Below are 21,339 nucleotides of genomic sequence, written 5' to 3'. Positions count from 1 at the left end.
AGAGCCTAAGACCATATATTGGCAGAGTAGAGCCAGGTAAGTCTCTAATGTTGTGCAGTACAGTAGAGGAATACCATTTTCTGACTGCAGAGTAAGTTCAGATTAAGGGTATTTACTCTCTTTCCAAAGTCCAAGGTGCAAAAAAGAATAAAGTAATGAAAGATATGTTTAAAATTGTTGACACAGCTGGTAAACAATGAAGTCACCATCCAAAACTAGCAGGGCCGGACCCACTGTGTACAATAATGTATTTTGGACCAAGACTTGAGTGTGAAGTGATTGAAAGGTGGCTGTCTCATCAAATGACATCCCATCTAACTTACTTTTATTACCACTCCATGCCATTTCATTATCTTAAATGGACCCTTAAGAGACATTTTATATGATACCGTCATCCAAAACACCTTCAATCAGTTCTGAGAGTAAGTGGTCATCAGAGCCGACCTGTAATCAGGCAAAGAAAATACACATTTCAAATGATGAAACTGAAAAAATATGCAGTAACAAGGTCGTTTTTTCATGTTGCAGAAAAGCTTTGTGAGCTGCTGAAGTGCCATAGTCCAGTGGGATCTTGGTGTCAGGTGGTTCAGGAAAATGGAGTCCTTGTCCCCAAGTGTGTTTGTCCTCAATCCTGTCCACGGTAAACACCTAATGGCATTCAAACCAAGTAATCACTTATTTGGGGTTTTGATAATTTTCTGTTTTGAGCAGCAAAAGCACTGAAGTGTATCCTTTACTTTCATGTGAAGTTTTTGGGATGAAATCATGAAGTTCAGCAGTTTATTTAATCCAGCTGTGCACACTGTATGATCCATCCTCACATAGTTTTGCATGTGGGCACTGACTCATGCAATCAGGCAGAGGGCACCAGTGTGCAGCGTTCTGGGACGGACCTATGGGAATGAGTGTTTGCTGCATAAGGAGGCCTGCAGAAAGAGACGTCGCACCGGCCTGGCTCACACAGGACCCTGTCTGGGTAAACACACATTAGGTATTACACACAATTTCCATTGTGCACTGCAGCGTGCCAAATGAGCTCTGTTATCCTTCTTGATCAGTCCCCAAGGCTAAATGCACCGAGGAGGAGTTAAGCCAGTTTCCATACCGTCTCCTGGACTGGTTCCTGCTCCTGAGTCGTATGGGGGAGTCCTACGCACCTGCTGCTCCACCCCAGAGCTGCCTCAGCCACGCCCAGAGGACACAACTAGCACAGGTAGCTGAAACTTCAGGCTGGAAGTGAGCCAAAGCACCAGACCGACACCAATAGTCTGCATCCAAGGGGAGAAGATGTATACATGATGACCTCACCTAATGATGAAGCAATAACAGAATGTTACACTAAAGAAAGTACAGGCAGAAGAAATAATACACCCAGGAATCACTTTCACTCCCACCGTAACACTCAACATAAAGTTGTTTTTGACACCAGACACCACTATCGTGCGAGTATACAAATTGCACTTCACGGACTGTCTGGTGAGAAATCGATGTTAACAACCTACTTTAAGTGGAAAGTAGGTTGTGTTGCTTGTGGTGTGGTCATCCACAGAATGAGACAGGGCCTCTCAAGAACACCATGTATAAATAGGATTTGGTCAATAACCACTAAATTATTCAAAAAGACTGTGAATGGAGGGATAACTTAATATCCTCCCGCCAGCCACCTTGACCTCCTTGCCTCAAATGAATTAAAAGAAGACACATTATTTTAATATGAAAACCGATCCACAGCGTTTTGGAATTGCTTGCATACTACTCTTTATTTCTTCATTCTTCCTAGATTAAGGATGTTACCTTACATGAACGCTAACTCTAGCATGGATGAACTTTTTGTTGAGTCTACAAGAGACTACAACCATGCTAACAGCTAGGATGCTTTGAGCTAAATGCTAAGATCAGCATGCTAACATGCTCTTAATAGACAAAGCTAACATGTTGATTTTTAGCTGATTTGATGTTTACCATGTTCACCGTGTTAGTTTAGTTTGTTATCATGCTAACAGTGCATAAGTTGTCTCTCTTCCTCTGTCCCTTTAGCAAAGATTTACCATACTGGACAAGAACAAAGATGGCAAGTTGAGCCGCAAGGACCTGAGGAAGCTGCGCTACAAGAGGATGCCACTGGAGCACTGTGCTACACCTTTCTTTCAGTCAGTCCCGCCTCCAGCAGCGAATGCCATCAATGACAGGAGCAAATTAGGCCTATATGATGATTCATTTAGTTGACTCACATCTGAGTGACTTCAGTGCTGGCATGATTTGTGTCAGAAGCACATACCATCAGAGCATGTCATCAACTAATGTTCCCTGATTGATTTCTATAGTTGCACATATTTTCAGAAAGCCAATAGCATGGGAGGGAAAAAACTTTGATTACATGGCCTATTTGATAAGCAGGTAAAATCTCACTTACCATAAGGTGACTTGGTGGTCAATAAGGTAGGACAGTGCTGCTCACCATGTTCATATCGCCATCGCCTTATGTCACACAAAGCTTCCTAATGTGAACCTTCTGTCTCTTGCAATATGTTATTTTTCAGCTAATTACTGAAACACCAAGGGTTAAAAATGTCACACCGCGATGCATTTCGCCCCCGCTCTGTGACCAAGTTGCACCTCCCACCATGCTGTTCTCTCTGCACGCCATCTATCCATTCATCCTCCATGCCAGTACCCTCTTCCTGTGTCCTCCTCCCCTCCGATCTCATGACCACACCACCTCTCCATCATCTTACTCCTCCTCAGTGTTGAAGCGCGTCTCTTCCCCTTCTGTGCTTCCTACTTGCCTTTCATCTCTCCTACAAATAGACTTATCCGCAGCCTCCCTCGCCGTCAACCCTTCCTTCATTTTCACTTTTGTCTCATTCTTTCATCCTTCCATCTCTTCCCCTTTCTCTATCTCCCACGCAACCCCCCTTTTCTCTGCCAGTCTGCACTGACAGGTTTTGTGGGAGTTGGGCCGGCTGTGTCAATGTCAAGCCATTCCCAGCAATGATAATGTTTATTACCCGCTGTGTCTCCCGCTGCCCATGGATTAACACAAATTGAAGGAGTACCCTTCAGAGATAACGCTGCAGGGTGAGCTGAAAGACAATGGCTGTTGAAGAGCCTGAATGTAGTTGTTACCATACTTATGGATGTGTTTGTATCATCTCTGTGTGTATATACACCAATATGTCATTTTGTGCACAGGTCCATTGGAGCGTGAGTGTATGCACGTGTTTCTGTAATTGCCCTGTTGTCTGCTGGTGCTATGTGATGAGGTCACCATGCGTTATACTGTGCTGTGTTTGCAGGTCATGTGACCGTAACAGGAACGGGAAGGTGACCCTGCAAGAGTGGACCGCTTGCATGGTGGATCGCACCGAGACCTGGTTCTACCATTTCATGTGTTAGTCAGAACTTTTGCTCAGCATGTCTGTAATTGCTCATGGTCACAGATATGAACTGATGAAATTTAGAGATGGCTTAAAACAACTTTTACTGTAACTCCAGATTAAAAGTTGCAGTTGAAGAAGAGCAAAGATTCTTCTCCCAGTTTAACAGGATACTTTTGATACACGTTCTTCCATCATACTCATTCCCTATATTTAGCTACAAGTAGTACTCTAAAATAAGGTATAAAACATGACCTTTCTCCTTAATTTATTGAATTTTTAAGGGGAAAATGCATGGTCAAAATAGATGCAATGGAGACCAAGATATCCTGACTTTTATGATTTCGGGGAAATCAACCCTGATGACATCATCGGGGTCATTTCTCCAGACCTTAAAAAGCTCCCCCTGAGACGTTTAGTAGTACTCGTCATGATGAGTAAAATTTTTCAGGCTCGATTGTTAATCCTTGGTGTCTGAATTTGACCAATCAGACACTAACACTCAAAAAAAGAAAATAAGAAATTCAGATCAAAAGATCCAGATCTGAATATAAGCAACTTTTGAACACTGAGCACTTTAATTTTCTATCTGAATGTGTGAACCCTGAAAATAACTTTACTGGAAATTAAGTTTGCACAACCTGACACTGGCCACATAAATTTCATGATTTAAGATATTTAGCAGCACTATGAATTCAATTGTCTTTCAATCTCTACATCTACAGTAATATCCAGTAGTGATTAAATTTCCCAACGAAGTCTTCAGTTTTGTATCAGATTTGAAATTTGTATGGCCATTATTTACTTCCACAGAGTGCTCACTTAATATTATTACATTTCCTGCTAATTAAAGACAACAGTTACCCACTAGAAACATTTTTTCATTTCTTTATTTATTTGATTTCCCACGTCAATAAAGCCCAATTTCCTCACTTGTACCACAGGTCATTTCAAACCAAACTGATTTGTTCTTTGTTTTTTCCACAGCAATGAGAATGGGTTCCCGCAGGCTGTGTCCTACAATCAAAGAGAACATCCTTTAACATGAAAAACAGCCATGAATGTCTGCATGTCTTTTGTAAAGAACTCACTGAAGACAACATTGCTGCAGTTATCTGATTTACAAGCTACAGAATGGCATCTCCGCACACTGCTCACTCATCCATTTGACGTTGTAAAGTAGCTTGTAATTCAGTGATTTATCACATCTTCAAATCAAGTCTGCTGACTGTCTGTGCATTCGTGTGTGCTCAAAGGGGACAAATAGACGTGTGGACGGACTGACCGCCAGTGTTGTTAATTACATTAGCTGACATTTGTACACTTGTTTTTAAAAGAGCAGGGGCAACATTAAGTACCAAATTACATGGCATGCTTTGAATAACCACTTAAAAGCGAGGTGCAGACAGACGGCGCGATGTATACAGAATGACAAACTAGATGGGAGGCAAAGATAAGGGGAAAAGAAACGCTTAGCATGAGATGACGTGACCGGAGAAGAGACAAAGAGATAATGAAGGGGCTGAAGGGGAGAAGTGGAGGAAAGTGTCATAATGCACTGAAGGAGAGCGAGTGAGGGAAGGTGGGGAGCAAAGTGACTGAAGGAAGGAGGGAGAAGTACAAAGTGTGTTTGTGAAAGATGGGAGGAGGTAATGCACTGTAAATGGGAGTTGAGAGTAATGGAGTAATGCATAAAAAATGGATCAGAAATGAGGGAAAGACTGAGAACGGAGAGTGGGGGGGTGGGGGGTGGGGGGAGGGGAAGGTTGAGAAGGAACAGAGGAGAAGAGGAAATGCAAGAAAAAAGGTTTTGACGCTGCAAAACATTTCCTTCACAGCCGACTCTGTAAATAGCATCTCTGAGCATGATGCAGAATATTTGAAACAGTTGACCTCTGTCAAGGTCAAGAAACTTGCATAATGCAAGCTTGCTGACTTTTTGTATGTATGCACCATCTATAATACATGCTGCTCTAAAAACTCTTGTTGCATCTTATTTGTTTGCCTCTGTTTTGTGCATGTTTTTATGTGTGGTTTTGCTTGTGTTGATACTACAAGATCAATTGGAGGATGCGAGTGTGGCCCGGGGTGGGATCTCTGGTATGGCTGGTTTCTCTGGACTAATTAGCCTTCAAATTTACCACGCCTGAAGGATGAGTCGAGGGGAGAAAGACATTGGAAGATGAAGAACGGGGGAGAGATTTCAGTACTCGATGTGAGATGCACATTCAGTGCAGACGCCTGGCAAAACAAGGACCGAGCACTGCTTGCTTTACATGTCGTGCAACAAGAAAGTGCATCACCATAAATATGAAAACAAGCTGTTTTCATTCCACCAGATCTTCACTGAAAACTTTGATAAAGTGGAGTGGACCACTGGAGGACTGCAGTTCATCTTAGCAGAGTGAAAAACAAGTCTAAACTTTGGGGGGGAAAAGGAAAACAGACATGAGGAGAGAATAAAAGCGGAGAGATTAACTGTACTGAACTGTATTTGCTAATGATGAGTGACCTGCGGAACGGCTCGCTGTTGGTCCTGTCTCTCTGCTGAGTAAAAAAAAAAAGAAGCTCTGAATACAAAGCCCAGACCCCGACTTCCTCCACCAACAAACATCTCTTCTCAATGGCCTCCCTCTTCCCGAGGGACTAGTCCATGTATCCGAAAAAGAAAATAAATAAAATGAGCTGTTGGGGCCACCCCTGGAGGTCCACATAGCCTCCACACCTCCTCCTCCTAACCGCTGCTCTTTCTTTGTGTGTCCTCATACCCCCACGTCCTCTGTGCTAATAGATTCCCTCTCATTACCTCTGGACCACCGTCTGCACCTCTTTCCATCCCCCCTTCCAAACACAGAAAGGGCAGTTGTAGATTGATCCACCTAATCCTACTTTACCTTCCTGTCACACACACACACACACACACACACACACACACACACACACACACACACACACACACACACACACACACACACACACACACACACACACACACACACCTCCAGTCCTACTGTCCTCCCTGTCACACCCCATTTGGATATTAGAGGAGGGAGATATCTGTGTGCCACCCACCTCTTTAACCTTGTTCTCCTCCTCCTCCTCCTTCAGGGGCTGATCAGTGATCTGATCTGTGATGGCTTGGTTGGATCTCTCTCCTTTCTCTCTCTGTCACACATTTACACACACACGCATGCACACACACACACACACACACACACACACACACACACACACACACACACACACACACACACACACACACACACACACACACTCCCAAGGGACTCTGACAGCACAGGAGCAGATGGGCGGCTGGTGATGACATGTTGTTAAAAATAAAGATTCCTGTTAACCCGTTGTCAGCTAGCACGCCCTCCCTCCCTCATGTCCCCCCGTTTCATCTCGTCTCTGTCAATCTCACTCCATCGCTTTCTCTCACTGTCAATCCCTCTTTCTCTCTTTGCTTTTACAACACTGGCTATTACTCAGTACCAGAGCCAGCTAACTGTGGCAGTGAAAGCATGCAGTATGAGACCCCCGACCCCCAGAACATGATATTTAATACATGCTTGTCACAAAGACGGCCCCCTGCATTATGCATGGCTTGTAAGCAGACATCAATAATAGATGAAAAGGCCAGTTTTGCAGTTTCTTTTCATGCAATTATGCCAAATGAAATTTTTACTCTCACTTTCTGTCGCTTTCTGTGCGGATGGAGTTTGTCCAGTGACTGTGTGTTGATAAATTATTAAACGACAACACAAGAGGAGAGGAGCTGTGGGATCAAAAGAAATATTCAGGCCAGTCACGATGGCAGCGAAACGGAGAGAGGATGTGTGTGAGAGCTGGTGAGCGTGTGTCACCCAGGCCTGTGCATCAATTCCAGGTCTGACAGATGTCCGACAGATGTCCAAAGTCTTAGGAAAACAGACTACGACGTGATTCTCAAATCAGATTCTCCCTCCAGAAAAGTTGTAAGACTGCAGCTCATATAGAAAGTTGTATGTGTGCAGTAATCTCTCTAAGGTTAATCACCATCCAATCTTCAAAAGCAGCCGGCGTATCAAGCACTGCCAGACTGCCGACTTTCAGAACTTCTTAGGGACTGTAAAGTGGGCCAGCGAATGGAGAGGGATGCAGAGAGGAAGACTGGTGGCTTCGAAAGGGGGTCCAGCCGCAGTAAAGGGTCCTCACTCCAAAAAAAAAAAAAGACCAGTTGTGATACATTTATTAATAGCGCTCATGTGCCACATTTTTTATTCTTCTTTGAAGTGATTTTGCAGGCAGACAGAAAGGAAGGGAGAGTGGGGGTCTCTGAGACTTAGCCTGCGGTCAGACAATATTCCCTCTGGGTGGAGTGGGTCCCATTCAGAGCGACCTCAATAGCCACACACTGAAGTACCTGGTAAATGAGTGAGAAAAGGCCCCATCACAGAATGGACAAGGGGGAGTTAGTGCACAATGTGGCGGGCTTCTTTCTATTTTCCCAATGATATTGATTAAAGAGCTCAGGAGAGAGAGCGCGGTACATGAGGCCCACCATTGTGTGGAGATGAGAGGGCTGGGTGGGGTTGGAGAGCCACTGATATGAATGCCCCCCCCCCCCATCCTCTGAGATCTAAAAGACATAAAGCTTTCAATATGGCCGTCCTGTATGCAGACTTACAGATATAGTCTCTGCCTGGTAGGTTTCCAGTTCATTATATTGTGCCCTCACTATAACACGCAGGAGCACAGGTTTTTAATTTCAGCTCCACGGAGAGGGGGATTCACTCTGAAACCCAGCCCCATGCTCCAGGCAGCAAATACAAGCTACAGAGCTACCAGACTAAACTTCAGCAAGGCTGAAATCAGGCACAGGAAGGCTTATATGAGAAAAGTACATAGGGAGAGAGAAAGCAGAGGGAGAAACAAAGGAAAATGGACAGCAGTCTGCACAGTAATTATGAAGCTACAGCTGGTTAGCTTAGCTTAGCACAAAGACTGGAAACAGCTAGCCTGGCTCTGTCACTTCCTGCCAAGGAACTGTCGCACGCATGAAACCACAAACAGATATTTTCTCAGTTTTCATGCAGAATAAACAAATGAGAGATAATGAGTAAATTAATTCAATCTGTTTACACCTATTTGCAGGCTTTGTTCTCAGCTAAGTTAACCGTCTCCTGGCTCCAGCTTCATATTTCCAGATGTGTCAGTCATATCGCTCTTCTCATCTAAAGCTTGGCAAGAAGGTGAATATCATATTTCCCAAAATGTCAAACTATTCCTGCAAAGGAAACATAAACAAGTGCTCAGTGAGACTGCTATTAAATGCAACAATTTAATTAGTTCAACCAGTCCTTTGAGGAGGATGTACCGTGTCAACCGTGAATGCAAGAGAGCAAGCATGAATTGCAAATTAAAAAAAATGTGTGTTCTTGTTCGCTGTCAAATTCTGTATATTTATATTTATGTGTATATCTATACCTTAATCCCAAAACCATTCAGAGCTGTAGTCACATTTTCTGAACTTAAACGCTATAAAATACACTGAAATCCCAAAAAGATGGCATTTTTAAACTATAGATAATATTCAAAACCAGTAGCTAAACCTATATCTGAGCTCTGAGTAGTGTTGTGCAGTACAGAAAATTATTTGATATATAAAAATCAAATTTTAGTCAGTGTCACAATCAAGCCATGATCAAACTGTGCATCCTCTTTTTATTTTCTATTATATATCTTAAGAAAAGATAAATAGAAATATCCTATTCTTTTAATTTTCATGTGAAAAATAAACAAAACAATCATATAAATGTTTCCTCAGCACTGTTAGAAACTGGACAAAAGTCCAGTTTTCCTCTTTCAATTTGACATGGTACCATTTTTAATTTGTTTAAAAGGCACACAAATTATTATGCATAAAATCCATTAAGCGTCTAATAGGCCATTCTTCCATTCAAACATGTTCATATAGACTCAGCCTAAGCGCCTGATTGAACGAGCGATAAGAGCACAAAGACAGTGTAACCTCTAACACGCAGTCTGCAGCGCTCCCCTCTTACAGATGTTATCACACCAGCCAGAGAATGGTTAATGTATTTAACTTTTACATCACCTCCCCTTTCCCTAACGCTGCTCTTCACAACACATCTCTCTCTCTCTCCCTCTCTCTCTCCTCTCTCCTCATCACCACCCCCATTCAGCGACCTCACCGCCAGCCCCCTCACACTCACCCACTCGCTCCCTCACTCTCAGATTGCACATACAGATACACAAACACACACAATCACACATGAGCCCATTTGAATTGCAAGTGAGCTCTGTTCACTACCGGAGGAGGTAAACAGAGGGAACAAGTGAAAAGAACAGGAGGGGGGGAAAAAAGAGAGAAAACAAGAAGAGAAGAGGGCACACAGCCGTCACTGACCGGATGACATTCGCACAGTGTTCAGCAGGACGAGCCTCCACGTGTGAAGGACTGAGAGACAGAGAGAAAGAGTGAGGAGAGCGTCAGGGGAGCCTTGCACCGCACCAGGGCGCACAGGAGGTGGGGCAGCCCTGAAGGGACACCTGAGCCTTGAAGAGACACCTCCTGAGGCAGAGAGTGAGCAGCACCCCATGGGAGACGGAGACGGAGGAAAACCCGACAACAACCTGCTGTCGCTCCTCCTCTCCTTGCAACCGGCTCTCATCCCCTTCTCCTCCTCCTCCTCCTCCTCCTCCTCCTCCTCCTCCTCCTCCATCCTCGCTCCCTCTCTCATTTGATCCCATCCCTCACTCCCTGCGCAGGAGAGGGAGAGCGTGCACTGAGAGAAGGTAAGGGGGATGCATGCATGCATGTTGTTGTCCTTGCAGGGCATGTGTGTGTGTGTGTGTGTGTGTGTGTGTGTGTGTGTGTGTGTGTGTGTGTGTGTGTGTGTGTGTGTGTGTGTCAGCGTCTCGTATTTCAACTGGATGTGTAAGTCAGCAACTTGTTTCTTTGGATCAGTTCTTTGTGTGTGTGTGTGTGTGTGTGTGTGTGTGTGTGTGTGTGTGTGTGTGTGTGTGTGTGTGTGTGTGTGTGTGTGTGTGTGTGTGTGTGCGTGCGTGCGTGTGTGTGTGGTCTCTGGAGGGTTTTTGAAAAAGCTGAGACAGATGCAGGGCACTTTTCATTTGTTGCAGGATCGTTTTCATCTTGACAGCATCACATCTTTGCATGTTTGAAGGCTGTGTTTATCTGTGACTTGACTATTTCACTGCTCTCCGTGTCTGCCTTTGCTCTCTGAGCGCTAATAATGCTCCTGTCATGTGAACAGAAAAGTATGACTGTGGAGTCGGGCAGGGATCAGAGAGAAAGAGCCAACGTAAAGTACGTATCCAGAAAGGGTGCGATACTGTGCCAAAGTGTGCGAGAGGGAAATGTACAAGACAAGGAGAGTGAAATGCAGGCACAAAGGGACAATGATAGAAAAAAAGGCAGGAGAGGGGTTAATATATTCAAATGCACATGCAGCGAGGAAGAAAATCAACCATAAAATCCTATCAAGTTCCATGGTCATTGCACGTTACCCCACCATCATTTCGTCAACCCCCGGCATGAACCACAGGCCAGTTCTTTGCCCACAGTAGTTTGGGGGGACAACGGATCCTGCAGGGACCACCCCATGCCATTTAATCTGTCTCTGCCCACAGATAACAGAAGGCAGATGGTCCTGCCAGAGCACAGGGAGATAGAAGATAGCTAATACAATGTGTGGACAGATAGCACACAGCACTCAACCTGTCCCTCTGAAACTGAGCCTGCGTCAACTTCTAAATAAGGGGGCCAAAGGAAGTGAAAAGCAGACAGAAAGAGAAGAGAGCAGAGAGAGAGAGAGAGAGAGAGAGGCAAACAGAGCAGGGATGAAGTATCTTTAATTAAAACCCAAACAGTATCCAGAATAAATGCAGCCAGTTGACAGTCTGGGATAAACATAATGGAAAGAGGAAACTCATCTAAAAGAAAAAAAGAGCTGAGCAGAGAGTGAGCGGGACCATCAAAGTCATGAGCTCCTGTGTTTAGAGGGGAGTGTGTATTTATTTATAGAGGGCGGTAGTTAAGTTCACCAGGCTCCCTCTCTCTCTACGACCCAGCCTTTTTGCCTTATGAAAATTCAATTGGCCATAATTTGCTGAGGAGCCGTATGCATATTTTATTAGCGGGCGCGTTTTGAAGAAACAAGCCCGCCAAGCTTTTTTATGTCTTCATCTTTATCAAGATTGAATGAGGGGGAGTGTGAGAAGGGCTGTGAGGTTGTGCGGCCGTCTGGTAATATGTGACACATTAGAACCCATTCGACATGGGGGCTGAAGTAAGCGCCGATCAGCTTCATGTGTCTGGCTAAAACACCGAAACAAATTCATTGCAACCTTGTTGCGTGGCAATAATGTTTTTTTTCCTCTGATTCCTACCCTCTGTTTTTCCAGTTGCACTTTCTCCTCTTTCCCTCTTTCCGTCTCTTTGCCTCTAATTACTCCAGGATCCAACATCCTCCTCTTCTTGCTCTCCATTTCCACAGCCCTCCCTTCCTCAGCCTCCCCTTCCTTTCCCTCCCTCCCATTTCAATCTGCCTCTCTTCCCACTGCATGTCTCTCAGTTAAAGCTTTATGGGTCGTTCACTCCCCTCTTTCTTTGCAAGGATAATGAGCAGGCGCCTCTGTGCGACTTTGTAGCTGTGCGACGGTTTGTGAGTTTGGATCTCGGAGCGTCCCGGGGCCCGAAAGGCTCAGATGTACCTTCTGTAGCCGCCTTCATGGTTCCACTGTGATTGTCATCTGATCTATAGGGCACAGCACTGACATAATACACCTTGTTAGAGGAAGGCGGGGAGTGTGTTTGTGAAGACTGTGTGACTTTGAACAAATGTGTTTCCTCTGGGGAGAAAGAAGAACACTGAGACCTGTAATCATCCTATCTGCTATCACTAAATCCCAACCACACACACGATCACAACCCCATACATAAATATACGCATAAAAAAAGACAGGGGAAAGAAAGCAGCAACAGAGTGTGAAAGAAATGCAATAAAAGACAGAAAGAAAAGGAGATAGAGAACAGTCTGATGCAAGTTCCTCTTGTTAGGCTTTGCATTTATGTATGCTGATTGGATTTGACTGCATCAGAGCACCTCCAGGTGTTGTTTGTGTACCTCTCTGCACATCAGCATGGCGTCACTTTCTCCTGATAAAATGGCCGCTAATACCCATGATGAAAGATATTTGGAGAACAGACCCATTTGAACCACCCCGACTAAAAATAGAAATGTAGATGTAAAGGCATCGACTTCAGAGTGATATTAGCAACCCACTTCACACTTTGAAAAGTAGTGCGATGGGTGATTTTATACAGTGAGTGTCAAGCTGTGCTACACACACAGACACACACACACACATATACACACACATCCCAGAGTAATATAGCATGGCAATTTCTTTCCCGCTGCATGAATAATTCTGTCTGAATAGGATAGGATGTTTCTTCATATCAATGAATCATCAGCAGCTACAGCTCTTTAGCGTCTGTGTGAATGGTACAGTAGAAATTTAACTAAGTGTGTTTGAGTGCATTACTGTGGATGTGTGTGTTGCTGATGGGCTCTGATTGATGGTCTTGACCTTTCCACCGTGCATTTTCAGAGCCTGGGAGAGATCCAAGACGTGTTGATTGAGGAAGCGAACGAGTGAAAGAGACAGAGAGCAAGAGCTGGCCATGGCGCTCATGTCCCCGTCCTGGTGTCTCGGTGCAGCTTTGGTGCTGTTTTGTGGCTCTTCGTGGCCCCAGGCGCACTCGGCCCTGGCGCCTGAGAACGAGGTGCCGCTTCGGCCGACAACATGGTTACCGGAAGGAAAGATCACCTCCATAACGCTCCCCAAAGGACGAACCCGCAGGTAGGGTGACAGATGGGATGGGGAAAGGTATGAAGCAATATGCCGTCATGTGATGTGCATATCTCCTGATGTGTTTAGGAGGGAAATTATCTCACAAAGTAGCATTACAAACCGCTGCGGTGCTGTTCTTTATTGTCACAATATCCAAGAAACTTCAATCTGTAATGGGCCTCTTCTAAAGAACACACCACAGCTCTGCAAGGTTAACGTGGGTCTAAATTTAGATACCTCTTATACTGCTGGGTAGCTTGAGAATTATCTTATCTCAACCTATAATGATAAATCTTCATTATTTATTCATAATAGATCGTATTATTAATCTTAATATTTAAAAAGTAACGAAACATGTCAACAACAAATGTAGAGGAGTATAAAGAACAATATTTGCCTCTGAAATGTAGTGGAGTTGAAGTATAAGGTAGAAGAGTATTGAGATACTCAAGTACAAATACCTTGAAATTGTACTTTAGCAGCTCCTGAGTAAATGTACTTTGTTTGGCAGTGCATGAAAAGCAGCTATGAGCAGAAGCAGTGCATAAATGTTTGAAATGTCTAGTTTTCTAGCATCAAGAAATGAAAGAGAGCAAACCTGAACATGGACAATGTGACTGTATCTTGTATGAAAACAATAGTCGAACAATGTAAATTATATATAATTAACATTGCTAAATAACATCCCAATTCAAATCCACTTAAACGAACACATTGAACATGGCGGGTGGTGTACGTGAAGGAGTACTTGAGCTCATCTGATGAGCCCGTGGGAGTACGACAATATGACAAAATAGGTTTGGAACCACTCCATGTATATAAAGTCAGAAAATAAAGAAGAATGCCAACTACAATTTACCCGAGCGCTTGGTCTTCAAATTGCTTGTTTTGTTCGATCAACAGCCTCAAATCCAAAAGATATTTAATTCACGATCATATAAAAGAGAGAACATCAGCAAAATGTTCACATTAGCGTGTCAGAAGAAATCTCGAGATGGACAACGCTACCTCTCTCTATTCTGGGAAGAATAAACATAATAAAGATGACTATATTACCTAAATTCCTATTTGTTTTTCAATCAATTCCACTAGCCCCTCCTCCTTCTTTTTTTCCCAAGACCAAAAAGCTTCTTTCCAATTTCATCTGGAACAATAGGAAGCCAAGACTCAGACTCTCCCTCTTATATCTACCTTACGATAGGGGTGGGCTACAACTGCCTAATCTAGAATGGTATTATTGGGCTGCACAGTTCAGGGCCACAATGTTCTGGTTTTCTAAAGACGTTGTCATGCCCTGGTTAGAAATTGAAAAACAATCCTCAAAAGGTTTATCATTGAACAGCTATTTATACTCAGCATCTTTAAAAACATTAAAGAAAGATACTACTAATCCTTTTGTAACAAATACCATTGTGGTTTGGCATGTGGTACAAAAATTATTGTGTGACTCTCCAAAGGTTGTCCTGTTTTGCCCCGATCTGGGGTAATGATCACTTTGCCCCGGCAAAGAACGGTATGGGCTTTAAAACATGGCTGAACAAGGGTATAATAAGAATGCAGGATGTATATGAGGAGTGTACTCTACTGTCATTCAGTGAGTTCAAGACTAAGTTTGATATACCACAGAAATATTTCTTTAAATATTTACAACTTCGAAGTTTTATTTTGTCTCACTTAAACAATTCAGTACAACAACCTCCATTATCTACCTTAGAAACACATGTCACAAAAGACTGTTTTTGGAAAAGATTGGTTTCCCGGTTTTATAATTTGCTGGTTGAAAATCATAATGACAACTTGGACAGTAAGAGACGGGAGTGGATTAGTGACTTAGTAGAGGACATTTCACTCAGTGAATGGAGTAGTACCATCAACACTCGATTGAGAATGGTACAATTTAACTGGATAATGCGAACATATATTTCCCCTGTACAATTTAATAAATTTGATTCTAATGTACCTCATCTTTGTTATAAATGCAACAACCACCAGGGTACATTGTTTCACTGTTTATGAAAATGTAAAGAAATCCAAAAATTTTGGAGCTCTGTGTTAAAATATATCTCTCAAATCACAACTTCCCTGGTACTTCTATGTCCTAAGCTTTGCATTTTAGGCATTTATCCAGAGGACTGTCCTTTATCTTACAAAGAAAGAAAAATGGTTGACCACTGTTTACTGCAGGCCAAATGCTGGTTTGCATTATGTTGGAAGAATGTTAGCTGCCCCTCTTTTAACCAATGGTTGAAAAACTTAACGTCGAGCTTGGCTCTTGAGAAGCTGACCTATATTGTCAGAAAGAAGCCCTCTGAATTTTATGACATCTGGAAGTTGTTTCTAGAACTGTTGGAAGTTGGAGATACGGAGGTGGCAATGGGAAATACATAACATTTAAGGTACTGACAAGAGTGTGCTTTTTATTTTTTTCCCCCTTCTATTCCTTTCTTGTATTTAGTTGTTGCTCAGTAATTTCGCTAATTCCTTGATATAATTTATTCTTCCTTTTAAAAAAAATTATTTATTTAAACGTGATATTCATCTATTTATCCCTTTTGTATTAGTATTTTTTTTCTCTTATTACTTTCATTACTGCCATATGTTCAAAGTGTTAAAAATGTGTTAAAAAATAAATAAAGATATGTTTAAAAAAAAAAAATGTTCACATTAGAGGAGCAGGAGCCAGCAGATGTTTGCCATCTTATTGTCTAAAATTTCCAAATAACAGTTGATTTTTGAAGATAATTATTAATCTTAACAATAATTTTGTCTGGAAAAGAGACTTGACATAAAGTTAAAATGACAACAAGAGGATGAAAAAGTGAATTAGAGTGGATCATACAAGCAGAATATTCTTAAAACAGTTTGTTTTGCTGCTGAAAGAAGTTGAATTCTTGTCCGAAAGTAAGTGCATTTTTTCGCACCACCACTGACTCCAGAACAGTAAAAAAGTGAAGTTTTGCTCCCTTGCAGTTCACTGAAGACCCATGAATAAATCTTGAGGCCTGCTCATCAGATTTACCCTTGTTTCCACTTCAATAACAAGTCACCAGCCATTCCCCAACCACCTTTCTAGACAGTGGCTGATTCCAGCACCACTGTAGAGCGAGCGAGAGGAAGTGGAGCCCATTTGGCCTGAACCTTACACAACAGTGCCAGTGCTCGCTTTCTGAAACTGGGAGCTGAAAATTACGAATTGCATCTCCCTGTGTGCTGCAGTCTGTCCATTGGTGCAGTCATGCAGATCTGCACAACAAATAATGGAGAGAAAACACTGATTCAGAAATTAATCACTCTATTAAAAGTGTCCTTGAGAATGACAGTGTCGCACATCTGTTTGGGAACAACCGCCATCTGCACAGATTCATGAATAATGACATTTGTAAGGAAGGAGAACAAATATTTATTCACAAATAACAATGCAGGTGCTTAATTTTCATAAAGGGTAACTATCTATGAAGACATGACACCAAACAGAACAGTTTGGGTTTAAAGGAGACAGACTTCTTGTGCATTTGTGGAGGTGAACGTTTTAACATTGACTCGAGTCAACAACAGTGATTATTTGAATTGAAATGAGATCAGACCACCATAGTGTGAATGTTAAACATCCTTAAACTTCCACTGAACTGCCAGCAGATCTGTAAATCACTGGATTGCAATACGGGACAGTTTCTATGCTAAGCACGATCCCAGATAGTTACAGCAAACAGGCAGATATCCATCAATGCGGCCTTATCGTGTGATTCCCGGGTCACCTCTCCTGATCTGCTATCAAATGTCTGATCAGCATGTAGGCAAATGGAAAGACAGCGACCGGCAGATGTTTGAAACAGCTGCAATGCTGAAAATTTCAAGCTTCAGGAAAGAAAATTACAATCAGCCCGGCATATCTGAAAATCACCCAACAAAATGAAAGAATGTTGCACAGTATGCACCGGAGGACGTTATCTTCTTGACATTCGGCGTGATGAATGAACTTCTTGTGGATGTCTCTGGTGTTTCCTCCACAGGCTATACTTCACGCTGAAGAAGAAGGCTCCGGTGATGTCGGTGACCGTCAGCCCATGTGACCTCCCCATCGAATGGAGCTTGGCTGCCCGCACTCTGAAGGACAAACCCCTTAAGAGCCTGCAGTGTGAGTGAGCAGTAATACCCCAACCTACACCTTCACATACCGACTTCACCCTGCAGGCCATCAGTACATCTGGCTCAGCCAAGACCATCAATTAGATATTATCATCACTACATTACAGATAGGGATTTAGTAGAGGGCAAAGACTCTAATCTTACTTAACTTTGTACAGCTTTACGAGCAGAATTTGTAGTGCAGTCGTAAGGATGCTCAAAACACTAGAAGTCATATAAGGAATAATACTTTATTGCCTTTAGATGTTTACAGCCTGGAGGTCATAGCTTTCATTTACCAGCACAGTTAGATCACATTTCCAGACTGATAAACTAAACCAAAAGCACAGCAGATATTATTTTCATCCTACATCTTCTTATCAGCACGTTGTATCCATCTATCTTTAAGTTCAAAGACAGAAAAATACTATATATTTGTTCTAAATGCCAGGCACTACCTCTGACAAGGACAGAGAGGGTGAGTGTGATCATATCGGGTTGTCACATTGTCATAAATCTTACATGAGGCTTTGGATTTGGATTTTAAAATCTCATAAAACACACATACACACACACATTTCAACTGGAGAGGCCTGCCAACTCTTGATTCAAACATCGAAAAAACAATAAAATAAAACAGTGCTCTTAGTCTGCAGTATTTTCTGCCTCACAAACCAAAGAAACCAAATAAACTCGGAAGAATGAAAAAAGTTATTGAGCAGCAAACTTAGAAAATGGCTTAAAAGTCAGTGCAACGAGTACTGAAAGTAAACCAAACCAAATTTCCAACCTAAAAGGGCACAGATCTTTGGAAATAAGATATGCCTTGGAGTGCTCCATCAGTACTTTTCCAGGTTAACTAAACAAGCTTCTACATGGTAAAATAACATTATGAAGTTATAAAATGACACATGAATCATTCAGACCCTGAGCTCATGGGTCCCCATCGCCTGCCTGAATTATTCACTTTGATTCTGAAACATTTGGTCTCATTTGAGGAGTGATTTCTCATCTTGAGGAGGGCTGAACAGTGAAGGCGAGCGTTGGCGGGTTTTTTCGTGTTTAATTGCCAGTTGCGTCATTCTAGTGAAGAGTGTGTACTTCAAAATGACAATACTTTAGGTATGAATGAAAATAACGCTGACTATTTTTCAAGTGGCAATTCGGGATTTATTTATTTATTTGTTCATTAATTAGGTGCTGAGGATTTTCTCAGTTATTCATTATTGTATGCAATTTGTGGCACGTGTGTCCTGCAACAAGATCGTCTCCACTCTCATACTTGAATGCTAAGTATGGAGCTAGAACCAGGAGGTGATTAGCTTAACTTAGCATAATGACTGGAAACAATAGGAAACAGCTAGCCTGGATTAGCACAAAATTCAAAAATAGCTAAAATAAAAAAGCTCATGTTCTGTCTTGTTTGCGCATTCATGTTCATCTGTGCACAAACATGACAGCAGTGACAATTTTTGGTCGGACGACTTTCTGGAGACTATTTGTTTCTCATGATGAGCACAAACTTCTGCTAATGCTAATGTTAATAGAACAGAGAAACTCATAAGACAAAGATAAAACCAACCTTCTAGCGTCAAACTCTGCACATCATCTTGCTTCTTGTTTTCCCTCACAGGGAGCACCAAAAAGAGTATGCCCGAGGTGTGGTGGCAAGGTCCTGGGACTGAGGAGAAAATGCACAGCTTCACAGGCAACGCAGTGGACACCTACAGGGGTCCTTCCTACCCCCATGCTTCCATTTACATCGTGAGGCTTCGCTCCAAACAGCAGAACACTCGAGCTACAGTGTACCTCCATGAAGGCCCAGGGCCCTCAGGTGTCTTCCCCGTGCTCCCAGCTGACCCTCAAGTTCACACATTAGGCGTCGGCATGACCAGTGTCACCCTCAGCTGGGCACCCAGTGCTTCCATAACCAGCCTCCCACACACACAGAAAAGTTATGATTACTGTGTCCTTGTCAACTCTCAGAAAAACTACCCCAGTCTCTGTGCTGCCCGAGAGAGCATGAGGAAAGAGAAAGACCTGAAACAAGAAAAGAAGGAGAGGAGGAGGAGGGTGACGGTGTGGCCGATTCTGAAAGAGTGGTGGTGGCAGCAGTGGGACTCATACCCTGAACCCCAGAGTCCACCTTCTACGCTCACTGATGAGTATGCTGATCTCCAGTGTGTGTGTGAGGGGACAGAGAGTGTTTGCACCATCTCTGAGCTCTTGCCTGACACCCAGTATTACTTTGACGTCTTCGTGATTGACAGGTTGAACGGGACCAGCATGGCCTACAAGGGGACATTAGCTCGAACGCACGAGGAGGCTCGGGCGACGATCACCGTGCTCAGAGAAGGAGAGCTGAGGTGGGTGACCTTCAACGACAGAGGCTCCATCTCAGAGCAGTTCTTCAGTTTCCGTCCTCGGGGCTTGCAGCAGAGTGGCCTCCTCACTTTGCAGAGCTGTGGTGTAAGTGAGAAGGTCAAGGTCACCGTCTCCAGTAAAGGTCAGGTTTTGACCTCCCAGGCTGTTGGGGGAGATTTATCGCACATTTGGCTCCAGGGAAGTCCTTCTTATCTCATCCACTTGGAGAGAGAAGGAACCACCACAGGCCACATCTCTGCTGCTGCAGACCCAGCTCTACCAGGAGGTCTGACAGCTTCAGTCAAAATGCAGACCTCCTCAGCCTACCACCGCAGAGGGGTCCCGTCTCTGCCTTCCACTTTGCAGATAAAATCCTTCAACCGGTTGCGTGGTTGCAACAGTGTCACCCTGGCGTGGATGGGCACAGAGGAAAGAAGCCTGTACTGCGTGTACCGCAGGAAGCTGGGCAACCGTGAAGCAGAGGCTGGGGGAGTATCAGCTCTAACTGCACCCTGTCTGGGGCCAGAGTCCCGCTCTGACACAGAGAGGGTTCTCTGCAAGTATTTCCAGGAGCTGAATCCTCGGCGGGCTGTCACTACAGCTGTGATCGGGGGCCTGGAGCCAGGGATGGCCTATGTGTTTGATGTCTATCTAATGAGACGCTGGGGGATCCCGATCAAGTACGCCAGTAAGATGGTGAAGACCAGAAAGGAGTGCTGAGCTGCCGCCCCCTACAGGAGGTTTTCAGACTGTCCCGGTTTAGGGAAAACCGCATCGGCCATGGACATGCTGTAAAGACTGACCATGAGAACGAAGCCATTTGACTGTTGTGGAGAGACTGTTACCATAACAAAGAAATATTCCCTCTGGAGGAGCAGTGGCTATATTCAAACTCCACTTGCACTATCCATGCAAGTGGATGGAAAGCACATGAGAAGGATCTGCACACCAGCAAAAGTTCATAACATTTACAATACAACTCTAGTGCTTTTGTCATTTTGTTTTTTCATTGTTGATCATGATAATGATGTGCCAGTTGTCCAAGTGCTTATTTTGTGTGTGAGTACAAAGGACAGATGAGGTTTGTGATAACAGAAAGTCAGTACAAAAACAACAACAGAGACTGTGCCAAATATGCAACAGAAACAGATGGGGCAATAATTGGATAACATCTGAGACAGGGGGGTTTGCAGTGTATATCTCCAGTGCTGCATATTGTACAGGCTTATAAACACAGATGGGTGCAATCTACAGATGCTTAGTTCAAAGTCAGTGTGTATCTTTGTGTTCTGCTTTCGCATGAAGCAGTGAAAAATACTTAGTGACTTGCCTCATTGTCTTTGATGTATTCTTGTGCTGCTTCAAACGCACCAATAAATACTAGGGTATCTGTTCGTTCTTGACTGACTGATGCATGTATGTAAACTGGACTGTCAAATTCGATTTTTATTTTATTTTATGGAGATTAAAGCATTCATTTTGGTTTCTAGACAGGGCCGCTCGGGAAAGAGAAGTATAATATAGTTTCAGAGTGACTGTTGTTTGCTCCCTCAGTTTATAATATTTCCTAAAGACAAATCTATCCTTTGGCTGA

The 21,339-nt window shown here is 43.3% G+C and overlaps 1 protein-coding gene across 1 annotated transcript; it reads left to right on the top strand.

The window, feature by feature from the left end:
- Positions 1-9,560: 9,560 nt before the first annotated feature.
- Positions 9,561-21,153, top strand: ndnfl (neuron-derived neurotrophic factor, like). The gene is made up of 4 exons (XM_070976829.1): positions 9,561-10,175; positions 13,014-13,265; positions 17,267-17,391; positions 19,015-21,153. Exons 2-4 carry the CDS (start codon positions 13,087-13,089, stop codon positions 20,463-20,465), a joined length of 1,755 nt encoding a protein of 584 aa, XP_070832930.1. The 5' UTR covers positions 9,561-10,175; positions 13,014-13,086; the 3' UTR covers positions 20,466-21,153.
- Positions 21,154-21,339: the final 186 nt, after the last annotated feature.

Source organism: Chaetodon trifascialis, chromosome 13, assembly GCF_039877785.1.
Source record: "Chaetodon trifascialis isolate fChaTrf1 chromosome 13, fChaTrf1.hap1, whole genome shotgun sequence".
In the NCBI taxonomy this organism is placed as follows: Eukaryota; Metazoa; Chordata; class Actinopteri; order Chaetodontiformes; family Chaetodontidae; genus Chaetodon; species Chaetodon trifascialis.
Note: the sequence above shows the minus strand (reverse complement) of the source record. Positions and strands in the feature narration are given on the sequence as shown.